The following is a 21,473-nucleotide window of genomic DNA, read 5'->3' as shown; positions in this document are numbered from 1 at the left end:
CAAGTGCAGAATAGCTACATATGAATAGAATTTTCAGAGATACTGTTCATGTTGTAATGTTTTAGGCATTTCCTCTCTTTGGAAACTATGAATACAGAAAAGCATTAATTATGACCCCCTAAAAAAGAAAAAAGCAATGGCTGCAAGCACAGCACATTACCTGCGGTGTGTGACACAAGTGAGAGAGTTACCAGAGTGCAAAGACAGAATCGTTCTAGGCTATTTTAGAAAGTACTCACTAAATCCACTAAATGAAATATCTCACCCTCACTGCCCCTATTTGTTTGTTTTTTTCTCTAGATTTTAAAGACATTATATAGGTTTGACAATATTCTTTTGAATCCACTACTGTGCACCATTCCGTTGGTATTATAATGGCAGGGTCTTTTTGTTTGTTTTTTTTTTTTTTTAAGAAAAAAAAAGGACAGATAACATATTTCCCAGTACACAAGACATTACATCATCCTCTTCATTAGGATGATAAGTGTTTATGCTCTGGCTTTATGCTCACTCTGCTTTCACGTTTGTAAGTACAGAAGCAGACGAGGGAGGGGGAAGAGAAAAGCTTTCAAACCACACTCTTGTCTGACTACACAAGTGTCAGAGGCGTGAAAGAGCAAGAGTGAGCACAACACATACAAACAGAGCATGACTACCAGTGTAAGAGCCCACGTTTTTATGCCTCCCTGCCAGCCAGCCGTGCCTACCACACAGAATATATTATAACGTTGTGAGCAACTGAACCTGAAGAGAACTTAGCTGACTAGGCCACTCTACGGTGAATTTCTTGTCTGGAACACTTTTGAAGAGAAAGAGGACAAAGTCAGAGGAAAGCCTCTTTCCTCCTCTGCTATTATCACATTAATCTGCCTATGCCTGCAAGCTGCTCACAGAAAAAAGAAATCAGTATAAAATAAATAAATCCAAATACAGACAATCATGAAACGAGACCAAGCTCTCACTCACAAGAGAAAAAACAGGCAGCAAATGAGATGTTATAATCCAAGGTGATTGTGTTTATTGTCGGATTCGCTATTATATCCTTTATTTACATGTAAAGGTCTCGCTAAGATTCAAAATCTCTTTTTCAGGAGTGGCCTGGCCAATCGGGCAGCAGACACTGTCACAAATGAAAACAACAAAAACCAACACTTGGATAACAAGGTCAAGGTAAAAAAAACAGGCATAACTTAAACTCAATTTAAAACCATCTACTTTAATTCTCCCCCAGTAACCAGCTCAAACAAAATGGTGTTAAACAAATAAGTGGGAACCAGCCCAATGGCAGATTTATTTTAAAAAACTAACAAAAGATGGCCACTTAGCAGCAACATACAGAGAAAAGTGGTGCACCCAATTCCCTGTAAAATAACAAATGCTGGTCAGATGCATTCATTCAAGTTTCAGCTTGAAAGCAGGTGTAAAAATTTTGATCAATTATAATATTAATATGTTGTGCCGAGTTCAATTCAGACCCCCTGAGCAGCTTTGTTCTTAGGGAGATTAGACTGCATTAAGTGCAGACAGATCTAAGTCGAGTTAAATGGGACTGAACAGCATCAAAGGCAGACTGCAGGAATTAAAGGTGATGCGGTACAGAAACAGTTGAGCAGTCCAAAGTCACAACCTAGGAATCTCAATACTTGTTTACAAATGCTGCCCCTGCAAGGACTCCATCTGAGAGAGAAACACAGCAGCATCCTCTGATGCAGGCTGGGTTCCCTCTTTGGAAGGAGGAGATGGAACCAGGCAACTGTTGCCGTGGAGATGGGGAACACATTAGGTTGCTCGGCAACAGGCCATCATGCACAAGTCAGAGCCACTCCCATGTGTCTCTCACTCTGCCTATCAGCCTCGCCAGCTTCTCGTGCGGATGGGCTTACTGGCACCCCGATCGACCCCGCTGACGAAAACAATGTTTGTGCCAAACACCCTCAAGACAACAGGAGGTAATCTCGCCTTTAATCTCATCCTTAATCTGTTAAATTCATTTATTAGAGTCAAACCAGCTGAAAGGACATCAGTACATTTGTAGGTGTGACAGTTACAAAATAAAAATGCCACATTTCCACTCACACGGGGGGAGAAAGCAACGTACATAATGCAAGTACACAGATATGCTTATTAAATATTTTAAGGTGCACTCAGGGTTATGAGTGATCATGTCCCACTAATAAAATACTTTTTTTTTTTTTTTACAAAGTATTAGCAATATATAATAATTATATACACAACTACAGCAAAAGTAGTTAAAAGTCCAAGATGAATACTGTGTAATGTCTTTAAGACATTAAAGCATCTCTTACCTTTGTTCTTGATTTGACTTTTGACTTGACCTTCTGTCGCCTTTTAAGTTTCTTCTTACTCAATGCCTTCTTTCCCCTGGAAGCACACAGTTATCAGTTAGTTTTGCAAAAATTTGCTCTTTTTAAGCAAAAACTTTTGACTTCTTTCTTGGATTAAAACCATGTAGGACCCAGCCTGAGTTATTATCCAAAAGTAGAAGTGTAAATATGAAATGAGCGCATACCTGGATGTTCATGGCTAGAGTAAAAATCTTACAAATCAAACTTAAACCTTTTTATTATTATTATTAAAGGCAAACATTGTCCTTAAACTGCATATAGGAACATTTCATGCCAGGTATCAAAGCACCTAATGTTAAAATCTTAAATCCATTCTAATGTCTCAAGTGGCTGTGTCACTTTCATTTTCCTTCACTCTGCAGAGCTAGCAAAGCAGAGATCTATAGGCGCAGTATACCTTGCTTAACCCCCATAAGTGTATCAGGAAATTCACAGTCACCATTGCATCTCATCAAACCTCCCCAAAATAGGTACTAGTTTGGCTCTGCAGAAACTCCCCTTTGATGCCTTTGAGCTGTCACTGAAATCTGTTTTGCAGTAGCTTTTTGTGGTCAGTCTCCCTTACAAAACCAGCTGTCAAGAAGATGCAGTATGAGCTAGAGATAGAACTGCTACTAAAATTAGTCAGCACACACTACTTAGAAAAGAAAAGAAAAAAAAACAATACATGTTAATTCTGCTGGTGATTGGCTGTTTAAAAATACTTACAGATTTTAAGTGTCTGAATTTTTTTATTTTTAACTTAAGCCTACAGGTAAATACTGATTTCCAATACCATACAAATCTAGCTACAGGAGCATAATGACAGGTCTCAATCAAGACTGATCCAAATACCTAAGTTCACCAACTTGCTTCAAGAGCAGGCCACCTGAGCTTGCATATGACTTTCAGAACAAACAGCATGGTGTCAGAAGCTCGTGGGCTATAAAACTATACAGGCTACCCCCCAAAATCTAAAGCAATTAATTCAGGACGTGTTTAACAAAACAGAGTAACGTTCAGCAGTGTGTCGGCCCGTGCTCAAAGCAAACATTGTACACACTGAGAACAGCAATTGGATTTGTGAGGGGAGGATACAGCGATGATCCAGCTACTCAGTCTACAACCTGACTGACTAGAATGACGTAAGTGTATTACCCGCTTATGCCAGAACAGCAAATGAGTTCATCCACCTCTCAACACACCCTTACCCAAACAAGTGTATGGACAGGAGTAATATGCCGCATTTAATGTTTTTTTGGTGTTTTTTTTTTAAATGTATTTTTAATACACAGCATGTCAAAGTCAACTCCATGCCCCCCTCCCCCTCCTTCTCTTAATTGGTTTAAGTTAAGGTAACCTGGTGAAAGGTCGGATGCTCCCAACAGCTAGCTCACAGTGACGCCGTTGGGCCTAAATACACACACACCAATATTACCTGGCGAGTAATACTGGGTGACAGTGAACTGCAGTGAAGGTTTAATAAAATAAAATAAACACATTACACAAGCGGGGCGCTTGTTTGCGTTTAGCTGGATTGCACCTCTTACTCAAAACATCACAAACTACTTCCATGACAGCTAGCCTGCTAGCTCGTTTCAGATGCGAGCTCACCCCACGGAGAGGTTTTTCTCGAGTGGACAAGCCTCAAGTGGGGAAAAAACTTGGATTTCAGTTACTATGTGTCAGTGTGTAAGTGAAGCACAATTGGCACCGGGAGTGCAAAGCCCCTGGCATCAGGGTGGACAAACGTAGCGTTAGCTTAGAAGGCTCCCATAAGCTAAGGAAGTCAAAACCTAGCAAGCTAACCTCGCAAACAAATTATGGAGTTCCTGACACACTCCTCGTTGTTTAAACACGCACTTTGGTGACAAAAAAAAAATAGATAAAACCATAACCATATATAATAAGAAATATGCGTGAGTTAGCTCGTTGGTATTGACTGACGCACCGCTGAGCAAGGGTTAATGTTAGCTCCGTTAGCCTAGTTAGCCCTACGAATGACAGCCCAGCCTCCGCGATATTTATAATTTCGCTTTATCCGCTCACCTTCCTTGATTTATCCCTTGCTCTTTATCGTTGATGGCGGTAGTATAAATCCGTCTGTATCTCTCCGCCAGGGCTCGTCCTGAGAGTAAAAGCTGGTACCGAGTCCGACAATCCGACTGGGCTCCGGGGGTCGGGCAAGAACCCATACCCGAACCGACTGTGGAGAGGTCGGCTCCCGCTCCAGAAATGACCCTGACACCCAGCCCCATCGACGGCGATAAGGAGGGCAGTATCCCACCACCGGCGGCCGCTGCCGCAGCAGCACACATCATCGTTTTGCAGAACAATGCATATATATATGTATCTCACACAAAAGATATCACAGCCAGATAATCTCTATCCATCAGACGCAATCCACGTGTCAATATATCCACCACATGTCACATCATTTGTCCGTTCCGAGCTGCGAAAATACCACAACGAGCATCCACGGGGTCCCTCAGCGGTTATGAGCGCAAATTGTAGCCAATCTGGTGGTGCAGCTAAAACCAATGTAGTCTTGCGATCCGGCTACAGCGCCAACACGGTGCTTCGACTCCGAGGAAGATCTTCTCAAGCCATAACAAAATCGTCAAACAGCAGAAACGAAAGTATTCATTTAGAAAGACTGCGCTGTCGAGTTTCGCTTTTTGGTTCGTTCCTTGAATATTTCTTGACCCCGGAGAGGGAGCACCCTCAATTGGGCTGCCATCTTAGCTCCATCATCCCTCCCCTCCCTGGCTGAGCCTTGCGTCGCCAGCATGCCGGGATATTTTCATACGTCTGAACCGGGCGATGCTATCATTGATTTAGCCGATCAATTACCTCCCTGTGTACAATCGCTGTTCGTCGTAGTTCACTTTAAAAAAAAAGAAAGAAAGAAAGAAAGTCAGCGCAACATTCATGGAGGCTCAAGACAGCCTCATAGATGAGAGACAGGCTATTTTTTGAGCATTGTGTACAGTTGGATTGTGGACATTTAAATTGTAGAAGTCAGTACAGCAAAGGCCCCTCCCAGGTTGATCTAAAATTGGCACACGGAGATGGATTGCTCTTGGGATCGTTGCCCACAATTAGCATGGCCTTTAAAAACGGAGTTGCATTATTTTTGCATGCTGCACTCATCCATTTGGTATTGCTCCATATACATTGGATACAGGTCGCACTTTTTTGTTTTTTTCTCCAATGAAACCGTGTGTATCTGTGAACCTTGCCCTCTGATGTGCCTTCTTGAACTTGTCCATAGCTGGCACAAGCACTGCAGGTATCGATCAGCCATCGCCGTTTATTGATCTCAATCGTGCTGCTGTGGGTTTTTCTTCACCAGCGGTGACTGCGATTATTAAATCTGCTCATTGCTGCCTCAGATAAAACTGCACGGAAATGCTGAAGTGCGTCAGCTGTGCATTACGCAGATTGCAGTGGTGGTAATATTTGCATTTTTTTTTAAAGTCTCACAAGGGCTGACATGCAAGGGTGCAGGAGGAGCAGAAGAGCTGCAGAGGGGAATGAGAAACACTGCGCTGGGTAACATCAAAATGGCAGTAAAGGCAAAGAAAAGAAACAGGGGGGGAAAAAAAAGCACCACTGCAGTGCAAAGGTGGACAGGGAACCAGGTGAAGGCAGAGTGCTGCTTACACCTTCATGTGTGATACAAAAACTATTTAGCAGATCATGTTTCAAAATGCCTTACTGCATCCTTTTAAATACTTGTGCATGTGAAGGTGCATTTACATTTATTTATTCATTTAGAGAGAGAGAGAGAGAGAGAGAGAGAGAGAGAGAATGACAAAGAGGTACAGGGCCCTGGTGATGCTTTATTGGCTGCACAGCATTGCAGTGGCCCAATGACAAGAAAGAGGTAGGTCTACTGTCTCTTCTCATAGCAACCCAGAAAGCGTTCAGAGATGATCAGTGTCAGAGTGCCAGCATATATCTGTGATGACAAAACCTGAAGAATTGTGCTCTTAGAGCTGTCGTGGGAAATATTACAAGTGAAAAGCAGCTCTCTTAAAGCATGTTATAGTAGTTTTAACAGTCTTAACATAGAAGGTTATTAAAAAAAAAAGAGCATGATTTGGTACTGAGTTGTGTAAGCTGAAGATGCAGTCACATCCAGAGGCTGCTCCCTTATTAACCCCCTGGTTGTCTCAGCTCTGACCAGTTACAGTAAATAGAGGGAGGAGAGGGCGAGGGATGTCTGGGCAGAGTTGAAGCCCATATAGGATACAGACATGAGCAGAGCTGACACAGCTGACATCCAGTCTCCTCACACATACACAGGAACTGGGGCTGCTATAAAAGTCTAAATAGGCTGTTAGGTTTTATGGAACCTTGATGTCTTAATATTATAGTGTCTCAGTATCATCAGTATTGACCTGACATAATGTGTTTTGGTTCAATAGCTTTGACAAAAGCAACTATGGACAGAACTGTGTCAGCCTCCATTTATCTGGGGAAATGAAATGTGGTGTTTAAAGTTCAACCAATTTGTTTCAAACGTGGGTAATTTTGCTTGTATTTTGTTTCTTTTCATTCACCGAGAATATTAATGATCAAAAAATCTGTAGGACTGTGGTTCTAATGGCTGCTAATGACTCCTAATGTGTTTCAGTACATGACTGGAGAGCAAATTAATTGGTTACTCGCACACTGATTTGCCTCATTTACGGTTGAACGAAGGTGCTGATGTTGACTCAAGAGTCTCGTGTTCAAATTGCTCTGGTTATATTGAAATTTGTAATTCGCTGCATTATTTTATGAATTTTTCAATGTAATTTCTTCATAAATAGTGCAGTGTTGCACATTACAAAATCAAAACACACGTAAACTTAAAGGTAAACTTGCACGCTTTGTCAGGCAGCTAAATATTTTTGTTGGCACACTGGCTGCCAGATCTAATACACGGTGCTGTGGTGACTCTTTGTGACTAAGGGGGCACCAGAAAGTAGCTTCTTCTATTGGCTGCTAGTGCATTTCTCTGTTTTGTACTGACAATTGACACGTACTACTATCTCTTTCAGTCACCTTGATAGCACTTCTATATTTATCAGTGCTCTTCTGACTCACTAAGAGTAAAATCCTAAGGTCGTATATTGCATTGGACGACTTGTCTTGCATTTATGTATTTTCATGTAGCCAAGCAACCTGGAATGTAATTTCTATCATTACAGCAATAGCGCCACCCAGTGCTGATCATTTACCTGAATGTGAAATTCTACAAAGAGCAGGAGGATGTTGAACTCAAGGGAAATAAATTTGAGGCTCCTCAAGCTGTTACTTAATGACATATCAGTCATAGCTGAGTGTATTGTACTTTCATCAAAAATTCTCTTTTTTCTTTAAATCTTTGCTTCAGCCTGCTTTAACCTGGCATTTAGGTCATTACTGGATAGCCTGCATTCCTTTCTCTATGTCACTGTGACTAGGAGGGGCTCATCTATCAGTATCGTGTTGTCACACCCCTGCATGCTATGTACCTTTCATACCTCTGATCATACAGGACACGCCGCTCCCAGTAATAACGCTCACGCTCACAGTCAGTCTGACAGTTTTGCTTCAAGTCCGTCTGTCACTTGAGATTCTTATCTGCTCCAGATGATGTGTTTTCTTTTAGGAATCAGTCTCGTACCTTCCACATCTGTCATTAAGCAGTCAGGTATGTCTGCTTGGCTGGCAGTACACATGGCTTAATCAGTTTAACTACACATGATATCAGAAGAAATCTGATTCAAAGTGTACATGTTTAAACCTACAGAAAAACAAGTTCATGCATCAGTAGACAAGCTGATTTGTGGTCGGACATCATAGGTATAAGGACTCGATTTAGTTTGTTTTGACATTTTATTGGACCTCGGTGATAACACGTACTTTTATTATCCCACACGTGCAAAATATCCACCGCCAATCTAACTGTGTTAAAGTCAGAGGGGTAATCCTTTAAAACAGGGACTGTCAAACATAAAGCTCAGGAGCCAGAGTCAGCGTGGCAAATGCGCCAATCCAGCCCACAGGATAGGAAATGCGAAGGATGGTATAATATTTGGAATTTTAACTGTATTTTCATGGGTTTTAAAGCTTTTACAGACTTCCCCCAAAGTAATGAATAGATAAACAGTTAAATGACAGATGATAGTGCTTTTTCACCATCTACTATAGAAATTTCTGGGAAATTTCATTTCTTTATAACAGGCCTACAGTAAAGAGGGGAAAAAAGAAAGAAAGAGAAATTTTTCTTTGGATTAACAAAATCTTTCTGTGTTATAATAACAGGACAGTCTGGGCAGTGAGCTACCAGAGCTTTTCATGTAACTTTGCACATTTATTCCTTACAATTTAAACCCAACAATGTCTTTCATTTACTACAGCACCACAGAGAACCGAGATGTACTGTTGAAATTGCACATCTTTTTCTTATATTAAGATATCCCAGGGATTACATGTGTAGTTAAACTGCTTTACATTAACAGAAAGGGGGATTTCACTGACCCAGCCCACTTAAGATCAAAGATCAAAATGGCCCGTGATGTAAAACAAGTTTGACATCCTTGCTTTAAGAGGTACCAGCATCGCATGTTGAATTCACCTTGGCAACTCCTTCATAAATCTGCATTAAATATTAAAATACAGGGCACTGATTAAGCTCACCACCTTGACTAGGCAATCTATATGCCAAAAGGCTATAGCAGAGGGTCGGGCTTGAATCTGCCCATACTTACACAAATGCAGAGGATTTCTGAAAAGTGGAATTTATGGCATAGCTGTCACATTGCATTGATTTGGATAGAAGTGTACCTAATGAAGTGACTGCTGTGTTTTATATTTCTATTTTCTAGTTATATCACAGTGAGTATGAAATGAACGTGATTGCTATCTAGTGATAAAAAATATATTTATGCTACTTCAAGCCTGTAGTGTGATTAGGACAGAGAGAATCCCACACACACATCGCTGATTTGCTTCATCATTACTCAAGTTGAGCTGCAGGTCTTTCAGCACTCCACCCAATTCCATTTTTTTTCCAACCTTTAAGCAGAAAAACAAGCAATTAGGAAACAGCGATGACGAATGTAGAAACATGCACAGTGAGAGAGAGAGAGAGAGAAAAATATTCTTTGATTCTTCCGTAAAACCACACCTGTGGGTGGCCTTGAATCTCCACTCCCTTAAGGTTTAAAGCAGAAGGAATGACAAGGGTGTGATTGTAGAGTGTAGTGTGATAGACTGGTGTTGAGACCTGAGCTGGAGTGAAAGTTTTCATTGAGTCAAGAAGGCTTCTGCCAGAGGTATGTACCCAGTCTCTGTGCAAATCCTTCATCAATTTAGATGAATATTTCTGTGTAATGATACTTCCGAGGTGTTAAAACATGTATGATAAATTTAAATGATGCATGTGATGAGTTTTTTTTTTAAACAAGATGTTTTGCACTGAGGTGTAAAGGAAAATAAACCAAAGAACACGCTGTGTTTGAAGGTTATGTAATGATATCAGTGAGAGTGTCAGACTCTACTTATTTTGAGGAAATGATGCACACCTTACAGATACAAAGAGGAGACAGTACACAGATTTTCTGCCTTTAATGTATTTTCAGTGTAAAGAATGACAAACTGCTGACTGGACAACGGATCTGATCTGTTGTGCTATATATTATCTGAAAAATTGTAAATCATCTTCGAGAAACTGATTTCCAAACCAGTATGTTTTACTGTATAAGTCTTAATTGTATAAAAACCCAGTAATACGCACCAATGACAAATAGCACTCATCCAACTGATGAATAGACCAATACTGGATTTACAGTTGTAACTTCTATCAAAGCTGTAAATCTGCTTCGAGGTTTATGATGTGTGTTGAAAGGCCACAATCTTTATCATCAATAGCCTGTGGCCTGTTACCAGTCCACCACTGTGTTTTGCTGACAAAGGTGTGTGTTTGGAGAAGGTGTGTCACATATGTGGGTACAAATCAAGATAAACCAGTTCAGGGCTCCTTTTTTTAAGTCTGGGGTTAAAAAAAAAAAACCCTTTGATTTACTGCAGAGATGATGCTAAATCCAACACTGCAGGTTAACAAAACCAGTCTGTCCATGAAGTGTGTATATGTGCTCATGACATAAATATACAGGTGATACAAAACAGTGATTCCTGAGCTTTACAGCTAAGTTCATATGTTCACTTGAGTATGAGCACAGGCAGTACCAATGGCACATGAAAGGTTTCAGCCTACAGTGCCACCTTGTGGCTAATGAGCTGGGGTTTTTCTATTGTGTGATCATTCTCTTGTTTTTTTTTTACTTACAGGTGCGGTTAAAAAATGAGCGCATTCAGAACTAGTAAGTGAGAAACATCAAATGATAAAATGTATGAATCAAATTCAAAGCAATGCAAATTTTTAAAATATCAGATGTAAGACTGAAAGGTGCCAGATATGACATGACTGTGATGTATATTAATTATGCTCATGATATACTTAATATATATGTTTGAAATTGTTTCCCTTCATTATTGCACTCATTCAGATAGGTTAACTGATTGCTTGTAATAAGACAGTACCAATCAAGACTAATAATCAAGAGAAATCTAGGCAGCATGTGTAGATAGAGAATGCAGCACAACATGGTGAGGTTCATGCAGAAGACAAGGCTATTTATACACAGGAATAAACTGAGGGGTAAAGAAGGGAGCAGAAACAGCTGGGTAACAACAGATAATGACAACTGAGATAATGAGGCAGGGAGAGATAAACTATACCCAAGAACCACAATAAAACAGGAAGTAAAACACAGCTAAACAGGGGAAGATTAACAAAGATAAAACCTTTCTCCAAGACTAAAGATAAACACAGAAAAACTGGAAATAAAAATACTACAGCAAACTGAACGACGCAAACTCAAAAACTGAGAACTAAAATGTTTAAGGTGGCAACTATAAAAGTGGAAGGAAGGAAGCCAAGGTGAAAAAGCCAGAAGATAACAACTAGAAATCCAAAACTCAAAGAACAGACTAAACACATACAGAGGACACAGCAGAGGTAGAATCAACATAACATCAGGAAAAGTATAAAGAACCCTAATCATGAATCATACTCAAAACAAAAAGGAATCATGAACTCGCAAAACTCTGAGTTCCAGAAGCATAATTAGAATAATAATGTTAAAACACCTTCAGCATTTCATTCCAGGAGCAGAGCCAGGTGCTAATTAGTATTTATCTAATAGGCTCTGTTATAGTCTGTTAACTCTATAGAAACGTTTACATGCTTACAACAAAATGTGTTACTTAAGTATATGAATGATAGACAATCAGGTTTTCTCTGTCTTGTACCAGCAGCCAAGACGTCGCATCTAAAAGACAACAGCTGGATCAGAAAACCAAATAATGAGGATGAACCTGTCGAGTAAGTGCTACAAACATAAAGGGCAAACCACAGGTGCTCTGTTGGGATTACTCACCCATGCAGTTTGGGAACAGCAGAGTTGATAGGGTGTGACTTTCTGGTCAAAGCTCAGCTTTCTTGCAACCTTAAAAAAGGCCTTCTCACATTTCTTCTGTCAGAGTGTTGAGTCACCTCTGTTTGTATCAGTGAATTCATTTTTATTTTGTTTGCTTGCATCTTTACAGCGACGATCCAAACTTTGGCAAAGCTGTTCTCAGCCGACGCAAATCCAATGACATTTTAGAGAGGTAAAACAAACATTTAAATTCACCCTGAATTGCAGACGAGACAAGGAAGACTAATAATGTGTGTGATGATGGTGTTTAAGGTAACAAAAGAATTGTTTTGCATATTAATTTTTATGTGTTTCTCATAGTTCAGAGCCTGTAGAACCAACCCCCACCAAAACTACATCAGTGCACGAGCTCAGCAAGAGGTACCATTTCTGTGACGCTGTGGCATATTAGTGTGATATATTTAAATAAAGATCATAGAAACAAATCACGACAAGAACAATAATGTGTAATTTCTGTCACTGAAGGTTCACTGGAAGCCAGAGGGACCTGGAGACCTAGTTAGTACAGTTTTTTTTTTAAATAATATCCATAATTTTATTATAATTATATTATCATTAATTTGTGCAAATGAAGACGTGAGGATTAATAATGGTTCTCTTCTCTTAGCAGCACTCTCCCTCCCACTAAGACCTCCTACACTAAAAGGTAAATTTTCATAAAACAACTGACAGCACAATATCCAGTCTTTGTGGAATTTTTGGATTGGGGAATCACTTGAATCATTTGCATCTTTGTTGCAGTACATATTCATCTGTGAACCCGGATTCTCCCACACTGTACGTAAAGCTCCAGTCTATTACACATAATGCAAAAATCAACAGATGCAATCATTTTAATGTGTAATTTTGTATTTCACATGTCACTGCAGCACCACCACAACCAAGACTACTGTGACAGAGTATCCAAAGACAAGGTACACAAGGAATGCATGAACACACCAATGAGGAAACGCGTTACAATGACACCTTTGGTAAATGAGTTTTGCATCTCTCTTCCTTCAGCACCAAAACCACTGCAGTCACCAAGGACGGAACAACCACCGAGACCATCATCACCACCACCGAAAGTGTCAGGTAGCAACTCTGCAAAATGTTACATTAGTATACATTTAATCTGTGTCATTTTATTGATGTTTTATTTATTCGCTTTCATAGATCTCCTGTGTCTAAAACTCCAGTCAGTTCTGAGACATTCTCCGAGCGGGTCAAGTCTTCCACCAAAGGGTAAAAATACTATAGTTATTAATAGCAATACTTGAATTAAATCGATTATAAGCAGGCCTTACTTAAACAGTCTTTTTCTAATTGTACTACCACGAACTTTAACATTTAACATGCTATCTTAGGCCTGCAGAGTCTGAGATGTAGGTTTGGCAGCAAACTGCCAAAACGTCTGCTTTTACAGAGGCGCTCACACTTGCTGATGATCAACTAATCAGGTGTATTTGATTATCAGCACCTGGCTGCTACTCACCCTCTTAAAATTGATGAAAACAGAAAGAGTGTACTTCGTTTTTCTTAGAACGCCATAAAGTGATGTGAAAACTTTCTTTCTTTCTTTCATGACTGTATGTTTGCAATTCTAAAAGTTTTAAAGATAACACTCTGAGTTAATATTCAATGTTTACATAATGTTGCTTAAATGTCATAAGCCAGTAAGGTTGAGCTCACAGATATGATAGTTAACAATGCTCTTTGCTTTAGCAACTAACCCAGTATTTTAAAAGCCTAATGAAAATTGCAGATATGTGTGTACAGTTTACAAAAAGACACAACATATGAGCACAACATACTACAATTCTAAAATATTGAGTTTTTCCATGTAAAGTTAACTTAGATTCTGGGAGGCTGACTTTTCCCCATCTTTCCAAACAGGCAACAATACCCGACCTACTCACCCACCAAAACAACAACCAAAGTGATAGAGAAGACTATTACCAGCACTCAAGAGTGAGCCACAATCCGATTATTCAGTTAGTGCAGAATACAAATCCATACAGTACGTCACTTGCAATTTAAACTCTTTTTATATTTCATATTTCTGTGCAGTCAGGAGGACAAACCTTATAACCCATTATCTATCAAGGATTCTCTCTCACCCACAGACAGGTGACATTTTCACTCATGAAGCCCAGAACTTGAATTATATTGATCATGGCACCAGGCTATCAGTAATTATATACTCAACAAGATGTGTTTTTGTTTTTGCAGCGAAAAAACGAGCTCAACAACTGAGACTGTGGTACTGAAAAGCAGCTATGATACAAAGTGAGTACCATCCTAATTCAGGGAAGGCTGCGTATTGTTAAGATTACACATTCAAGTTATTATGATCAAAGTAATTGTTTTAATATAATAATAAAATATAATGAATTTATTATTTATTCATGTTATCTGTTACTGCAATGTGCCATGAACTGTACTTTTGTATAAAACTGTGAGCCGTCACAGTGCAGCACATTAGTGCCACATACTTGTGTATTTAACTTTTAAAAATTCGATTATACGCAACGCATCTGAAGGAACAGCGTGAGTGAATAATGTGGCCTTGCAATGATTAGCGCCTTGTTCAGTGTGTTTCTGTGCTGTACTATACACCCACAGAGACAGGCCTGTCAATCAACACAACACAGACATTTTAAAGGAAAACGATCCTTCCGGTGCTAGTTTTCTATAAGAACGAGGCTCTGACATGATACTCTTCTTTAAAAAGAAAAATCATAAACAATAACACACAATCAGGGTTTTTGCTTCAGTGTTGGCTCTTTAGCCCCGCACTAAATGATGGTAAATGTTACTCTAAATATTCCTGAACAACAGATGTGACTGAGTTTGCTGATGTCATGACTCCGTGTTTTCATTAAACTTTGTCTGCAAAATGCCGCAGATGAACATTTTTCTGTGTTTTACTATCACAAAGGTTGGAAAGCACTGAGTAAATAAAACGTTTCAGTAAATTGTTTGTGCAGTTATCCTGAAATTTGTACATGTGACAGCTGTTCAGCAAAGTTTTATCATTCAGCTATCAAAGCTCGACATAGTAACTACTGAGCAACAAATAAGCAACATTGTATCTAAACTATTTCTGTTGTAGTGCTAATATATTGTGCTTATATTGTCTTCATTGCAGCAAATCAACTGTGTCCACTACTGAGACTGTGACATTGAGAAGCAGCTCTACTGAGTAAGTTATTGCGGGACACTGTAAGCAGAGTAGCACTGACATTACAATCTCATTGTACATCCTGTGTAATGACAATAAAGGCATTCTATTAATACCCGACAGCCAAATAAAACTTTTGGTCTTATTTTTCTTTTTCAGTGATGTTTTTAGAACTACAACCACCGAAAACACTTCCTCTACGTAAGATAAACCTTGTATAAACCTCTGCTGTTGTACAAATGGAAACACTGTTGAAATATAAGAAGAGTTTAATCACTATATTCATAATGTTGTCACTGCAGAGCTGAGGATAAGCTGTATGACATCCTGCTGCCTAGTTCCGTCAGATCTGACTCGTATTCCCCAATCAGGTGAGACGCCTCAGTGAATATTTACCCATCAGGAAAACAACCAGCTATTTCACCATTATGGTGCATGAAACATGACATTTTGTCATTTTCTTAGCAGTACATCAAGCATCACAAAGAGTGAGACTATCATTGTGGAGAGCAGCAGAGGGTAAGTGGAGGAAACCAATGACCAAATATGTGCAATGTATTGTTTGTTTTTTTGTTTGTTTGTTTGTTTATAAATCTACACTGTATATTCTGACATTTATCTTTCTGTGATTCAGAAAAGAAAGCCCCACTATGACCCGCAACCTCTCCAGGTAAACTAGCAAATGCACCTTCAATTGATCCAGCGCTAAGAACATAATATTAACTACATCCACCTGAACTAAAACAAAGTTCTGTTGCTCTGCCATATCACACTAATTCCTTTGCCTCTTTTATGCACAGCTACAGCTCATACTCAAAAGATACACCCTCCACCCGCACCACGTCCTACACTGTAACTACCAGGTAACCTTTTGACTATTGTCACCATCTCTCACCCTTTTGTTTTAGAGCTAGTGTGCAGTGTGGCTATAGTCTTTCTATTATTGCTGATTTGTTCTGTGTTTTTCACACTCAGTGACAACTACAGCAGTGATCGTAACACCTACACTTACTCCAGACCAGACTCCAGGTAAGAAGCAAAGCAAAGCAGAGACATTATAAACAGTATGCACTAAAAAGGTTCTGAATCTCACATGTGATCTCTGTTCCATTTTTGTCTTTTTAAAGTTATGAGTACACCAGCATCACGAGTCCCTCTGTCTACACTTCTTCAACATACAGGAGCAGGAGGTATTGGATGATCTTTTGAAAAACTATGCCAAGGACATTATATAAGTTAGTAAAACAACACTCTGTTGCTAACTCTCACAGCAGGTCAGATGACATTCTGTCAGACCCAGCCTACTCATCGTCATCTGTAAAGAGCGTGTATGCATCTCCTGAAAGGTAGGAAATGGGCAACACTAGTCTCCATAGACGCTGGAAACAGCTGTTTGAAAAAAAAAAAATGTGCAGACTGAAGGTCATCTGGAAGCACTGTGAAGCTGTACTTGTGCACAGTGTTTCTTTGAGCAAAGCGCAAATATCTGCATGATAGTGCGCTAACATGCTGATGTGAAGCAGGTATCATGTTAACCACCATAATGCAGCATGTCAGCATGTTAATATTTGCTTATTAACCTAAAGCACAAAGTACACTTAGAGACCATGAGTTTGGTCAAAAACCAAACTACCTGTAGGTTTCAAGGCAATCCATCAGCTGTAGCACTAGTGGAAATGTGGTGTGATTGCCAAAGTCTTCAGGATAAGGGAGCAAGGATCATTGGCTGAGATATTTTTAAATAACAATTTCCAAAGTCAAGAAGACACATAGAGAGCCACTGTTCTTTTACTGTGATGTAAACACGCGATAAATTCTTGTCCCACACAGGACAGTGCTGGAGAAAGACCTGTGCACAACCTGTCGTAAGCCCTTCACCGTCGATGCCAAGATGGTCCTGGATGACATAAAGATTAAATGCCATGCTTCCTGCTTTAAAGTGAGCATATTCATTTTAAGATGTGCCTTTCCTTACATTGGTCAACAACAAGCAGTGGTTGAAGAACACATGTTTTAATACTTTACCAAAGCAAAACTATCAATGTCACAATGCTTTCTTTGCTAAGTATTGTTTTCAACTTAGCAGTGACTCATGATTCACTAATCTTCTTCAAGACCTCCTAGAAATCTGTGAAAATGTATATATCAAGAGAAAGAGCATGAAGATTTTAACACTATTGTATGATGTGAAAACACTGACTGCTGGAATGTTTTGTCATGTGTGGGGATAGTGTTAGGAAGCTTTGTTACAAGTCCTGGTCTAAAGCCAAGCTTGCAGCAGTTGAATGGAAATCAGTTTTTCATATTTTCTTTAAAAAAAAAACACACACACACACACATTTCCACCTGAACTTTTCTCACCATGACTAAAAATATCTTCTGTGAAAAAGGCTGTAGCATCTGTTGATAGTTAATTGCAAGTAATATCGTGTGTGAGTATTTATTAGTGTGTCTCAGGGTACTTTTTCCTCATGTGAGCATTTGTGTTTTGGCAGTGTGAGGTGTGTAACATTACTCTGGGTAATCTGAAAGCTGGGGACAGCTTGTGGATTTACAAACGCATGGTGCACTGTGAGAACTGCTTTGAGGTCACCAAAGGTAAGTAAAAGTATACATATATTTGCATTTCTTCATTGTCCTGAATGTAAAAACTCCTGTAAATAAATGCTTGCACTGTGTGTATTAGTTTATTTGGTTTAATTCAAATTGTACTATCCTCCCCCCCACAGAAAAATGGCGACGCTGATCCTCCAAAAACACTAAATGGATTATTGAATATCAGCTTTGGGTGTCATGGGAACTCGTGGACTTGCATTATAATGAGCTGACAAATCTTTATCTGGGTGTTTTGTGAAATGTTATTTTAATAACATAAATGCAGTATATTATAAAACATATAGTAGCTGTATTGCCGTGATATTGGTGTTTCTGTATCTACCTCTATACAACATATCAGCTTTTATTGTCTTTGGCTTGCATCTTTTAGGGAAACTCTTCTTTCTAATATGAAACCTTGAGATATTGAGGGCCGGGGGCTTTTTCTTTGTGCAATAAAAGCCATAAAGTATCTTTATCTAAAAAAAAAAAAAAAAAAAAGTTCTACTTCTTGTAAGACTTCTGTGGTTATTTTCTTCTTTAATTATATACATATTGATGATGATGATGATGTGGCCTCTAAAAGTCTGTGAAATCCCCATATCAACAATTAGCAAGATGGACAGCTTAGCCAATGGTTTCATCTGTAAGTGGTTGGGTCTGCCTGTTGCTTTTCGGACACAAGCCTGCTTGGCCAAAAACACACTGCTGCTCCCCCTCAAACCCATCGGCACAGGGTACAAACAAGAGAAGGCACTCTGCAGACCTGCTCGTAAAAAGTGCACAAGTCCCCATCTGTACAGGACACAAGTGGAGGGCGCAAGCCAAAGTAAAGCACACTATCTCCAATCTGCAACATCGTGAAGTGAGGGGGTTAGTCCAGTCTGGTCGTGTCGGCCTAGGTTGGGGAACCTCGCAGCAGTTCTGGTCCAAAGCCACCAAGCGACAGCAGAGGACCATGATGGTGGAGCAGGTCACAAGATTGGATCAGGAGCGTTTCTACATCGAGGCAATAGCCCAGTCCAACCAGGGAGCCTGTGATGGGGCGTGACCATCAACAGGTGTGTCACCTGGGCAAACATCTGGAAGACACTACAATCGAAGATCAGCTTCCTGATAAGGGCGACCTATGACACCCTCCCATGCCCGAGGAATCTCACCCAGTGGTTCTGAGATGAGGTAACATCAAGGCAAGCCTCCAGCACATTCTGCTGGGGTGCAATGTGGCGCTAACCCAAGGTCATTTAAGGTGGCGCCATGATCAAGCTCTCGCCAAGCTAGCTGAGGTCCTTGAGAGATGCAGGGTGGCAGCAAACTATACACAGCATCCACAAAGCTTGTACTGATAGACTTTGTTAGGTCTGGAAGCATGCTCTGTCCTCCCTCAGGGGAAAGAAATTACATCCTCTCCTGGAAAGGAGTGGCAGATGTTGACAGACCTCAGAAAGCAGTTGATCTTCCCAAGAAAGATCTTAACAACTGCGCTCCACCCAGACATTGTCATGTGGTCTGTGGTAGAGAAGAGGGCCCTCTTCATTGAGTTTACCATCCTCTGGGAACAGGGCATGGCAGCAGTGCCAGTACATGACTAGATGTACCTCAAGTACACTGAGCTGGCAGAAGAATGTCAAGAGGCTGGTTGTAAAGTTTACCCCGTGGAGGGTGGATGCAGTGGATTTGTGGGGAGGTCAGCAGGAGCAGGGGTAGCAGGAGCAACCCTGTGAAAAGTCTCAAAGGAGCTGGGGGAGGAGGCTGAGAAAGTGAGCTTTCTGGCACTACTACTACTATGGTTGAGGAGACAAGAATTGGCAGCTGCAGATGGTGGTGGGGATACGTCCCAATCCATACCACTTCCCTCCCTCCCAAAGATGTTCTGGCTCAGGGGGCGAAACATCAGTGAACGGCAGTGCACTGGTAATGGTACCAGTGGAGGCGCCTAAAATTCCACAGCAGAAAGAAGCACCTTACCTAAATAAAGACCTATGTAGAATGGTAATCTAACTAATAAAGTCATAATTTACAGTTAATAGACACTTAATACATTAGAAGAGACTAGGGTAATTATACAAAATATTGTCATAAAATCTATCAACAAAGTCATGTTCTCTGCAGTGTTTTGCTAAGTTTTGTGGGGTCAGGAACCTGATCTGGGTCATGTTTTCATGTGTTATTATGAAATGTATGATTTTGAGTTGCATAATTATTTTAAAAAAACAAAACATTAAATCAGTTTTATATTTTATATAGCCAATATATTTCAAATACATCATTTACTCTTCAACATCTTACCTAAAGTAGGTGAGCTTGCTTTCTAGCACTGCCTAATAACTCAGTTAGCTCAAATAATTTGTATTTAAGAAACTGTACCATATTTTATTTTAGTGATATAACCCATAATAAGCACTAAATTAAGCTAATTTAGTTCATTCATACATCTTTAGTTAAAAACTACAACTGTCTACCTACAGCCACTGGCCACTTTATTAGGTACACATTATTAGTACTGGGTTGTCAGGTTTCTGTGTTTTCCTGCTTCTAGGTTTTTGCAAACTCAGTATTTGCAACATTTTATACTCAGATAAATTAATAAAAATAGAGGAAATACACAGTGCCATAAAAAGGTATTTGCCCCTTCCTGATTTCTTAGTTTTTGCATATTTATCACACTTACATTTTTCAGATCATCAAACTAATTTTAATATTGGACAACAATAACTGAAGTAAATTTTAAAAATGTCATTTTTTAAATGATGACTTCATTTATTAGGGAAAAAAGCTATCCAAACCTACCTACTGTGTTAAAAAAGCAATTGCCCCCCGAACCTAATAAATTATTGTGCCACCCTTGGCAGCAAGAGCTGTAATCAAGTGTTTGCGATAACTGGCAAAGAGTTTTTTTACTGTGGAGGAATTTTCCTCCTTTGCAGAATTGTTTTAATTGAGCCACAATGAAGGGTTTTCGTGCACGAACGGGCTGTTCAAGGTCACGCCAAAGCATCTCAGCTGGATTTAAGTGCAGACTTTGACTAGGCCACTCCAAGACCCTCATTTTGTTTTTCAGCCATTCAGAGGTGGACTCGCTGGTTTGTCTTGGGTCATTGTCCTGCTGCATAATCCAAGTGAGCTTCAGGGCACAAACTGATGCCGAATATTCGCCTTCAGGATAGATGTTACTTTAAATTATGCTTTTTGAGATCTTTTAGCCTGCTTCACTTTGTCATACAGGTTCTATTTAAGTGATTTCTTGATTTAACAGGTCTGGCAGTCATCAGACCTGGGTGTGGCTAGTGATGTTGATCTCAGCTTTCAAAAAATATATCATTAACCACTGTGCTCGGTAGGATTTGGATAGCTTTGGGTTACCTATGTCAATGTTAAAATTTGTTTGATGATCTGAAACATGTGTGATATGCAAAAACATAAGAATTCAGAAAGGGGCAAATACTTTTTCATGGCACTATACATACATAATTTAATTGACGTGGTTTTTTAAGACATTTTAGAGTAATATCAAACGTATCAGTACTATTTCTTAAATATCTAGCTCCTTTAAAAGTGCACTGTGGTAGGCTGCTAAAAAAATGTTGATTACTTGGCAAAATAATGAGTGCACTTACTGTTCCTCAAAATTGTTAAAGACTTAAAGCTCAACCTATGATTAAAGACTGATAACATGTAGGCTAGAACCTCTCTCTGTGTGCCCATAATAAATACTTCCTCAGCAGTGGTGCGATGGGAGTTGAACTCCAAGCTGCTGACCAATCAGATGGAGGCTGTGCAGTCATCCCAGCAGCAGCATCAGTGTGTATCTGTGAGTGTGTGGCAGCTTAA

The 21,473-nt window shown here is 39.7% G+C and overlaps 2 protein-coding genes across 19 annotated transcripts in view; one reads left to right on the top strand and one right to left on the bottom strand.

The window, feature by feature from the left end:
- The window catches only part of mycbp2 (MYC binding protein 2), a 62,737-nt gene extending 57,637 nt beyond the window's left edge, over positions 1–5,100 (bottom strand). For all 13 annotated transcript variants that reach the window (XM_030758054.1, XM_030758055.1, XM_030758058.1 and 10 more), the window contains exons 1-2: positions 4,395–5,100; positions 2,307–2,382 (exon numbers count right to left, since the gene is read on the bottom strand). In XM_030758054.1, coding sequence (XP_030613914.1) covers positions 2,307–2,382; positions 4,395–4,666 — 348 coding nt within the window. In that variant the 5' untranslated portion in view covers positions 4,667–5,100. The remainder of the gene's footprint in view (positions 1–2,306; positions 2,383–4,394) is intronic.
- scel (sciellin) lies at positions 3,472–18,099 on the top strand. Of its 6 annotated transcripts, none has more exons than XM_030758069.1 (26): positions 3,472–3,490; positions 10,674–10,705; positions 11,700–11,769; positions 11,994–12,056; positions 12,185–12,244; positions 12,350–12,382; positions 12,492–12,530; positions 12,626–12,661; positions 12,754–12,798; positions 12,887–12,958; positions 13,040–13,108; positions 13,760–13,834; positions 13,934–13,993; positions 14,096–14,152; positions 15,015–15,068; positions 15,207–15,248; positions 15,350–15,418; positions 15,513–15,566; positions 15,682–15,717; positions 15,848–15,910; positions 16,023–16,076; positions 16,175–16,237; positions 16,319–16,393; positions 16,878–16,986; positions 17,543–17,645; positions 17,777–18,099. In XM_030758069.1, exons 2-26 carry the CDS (start codon positions 10,687–10,689, stop codon positions 17,791–17,793), a joined length of 1,437 nt encoding a protein of 478 aa, XP_030613929.1. In that variant the 5' UTR covers positions 3,472–3,490; positions 10,674–10,686; the 3' UTR covers positions 17,794–18,099. The 6 variants fall into 6 exon arrangements, with proteins under 6 accessions (XP_030613929.1, XP_030613932.1, XP_030613931.1 ...); XM_030758072.1 differs by lacking the exon at positions 3,472–3,490 and adding an exon at positions 9,569–9,658 and having other exon boundaries at positions 12,495–12,530; XM_030758071.1 differs by lacking the exon at positions 3,472–3,490 and adding an exon at positions 9,569–9,658 and having other exon boundaries at positions 15,516–15,566.
- Positions 18,100–21,473: the final 3,374 nt, after the last annotated feature.

This window comes from Archocentrus centrarchus, chromosome 21 (assembly GCF_007364275.1).
Source record: "Archocentrus centrarchus isolate MPI-CPG fArcCen1 chromosome 21, fArcCen1, whole genome shotgun sequence".
Taxonomy (NCBI): domain Eukaryota; kingdom Metazoa; phylum Chordata; class Actinopteri; order Cichliformes; family Cichlidae; genus Archocentrus; species Archocentrus centrarchus.
The sequence above is the reverse complement of the archived record's forward strand: the minus strand, read 5'-3'. Positions and strand labels throughout refer to the sequence as shown.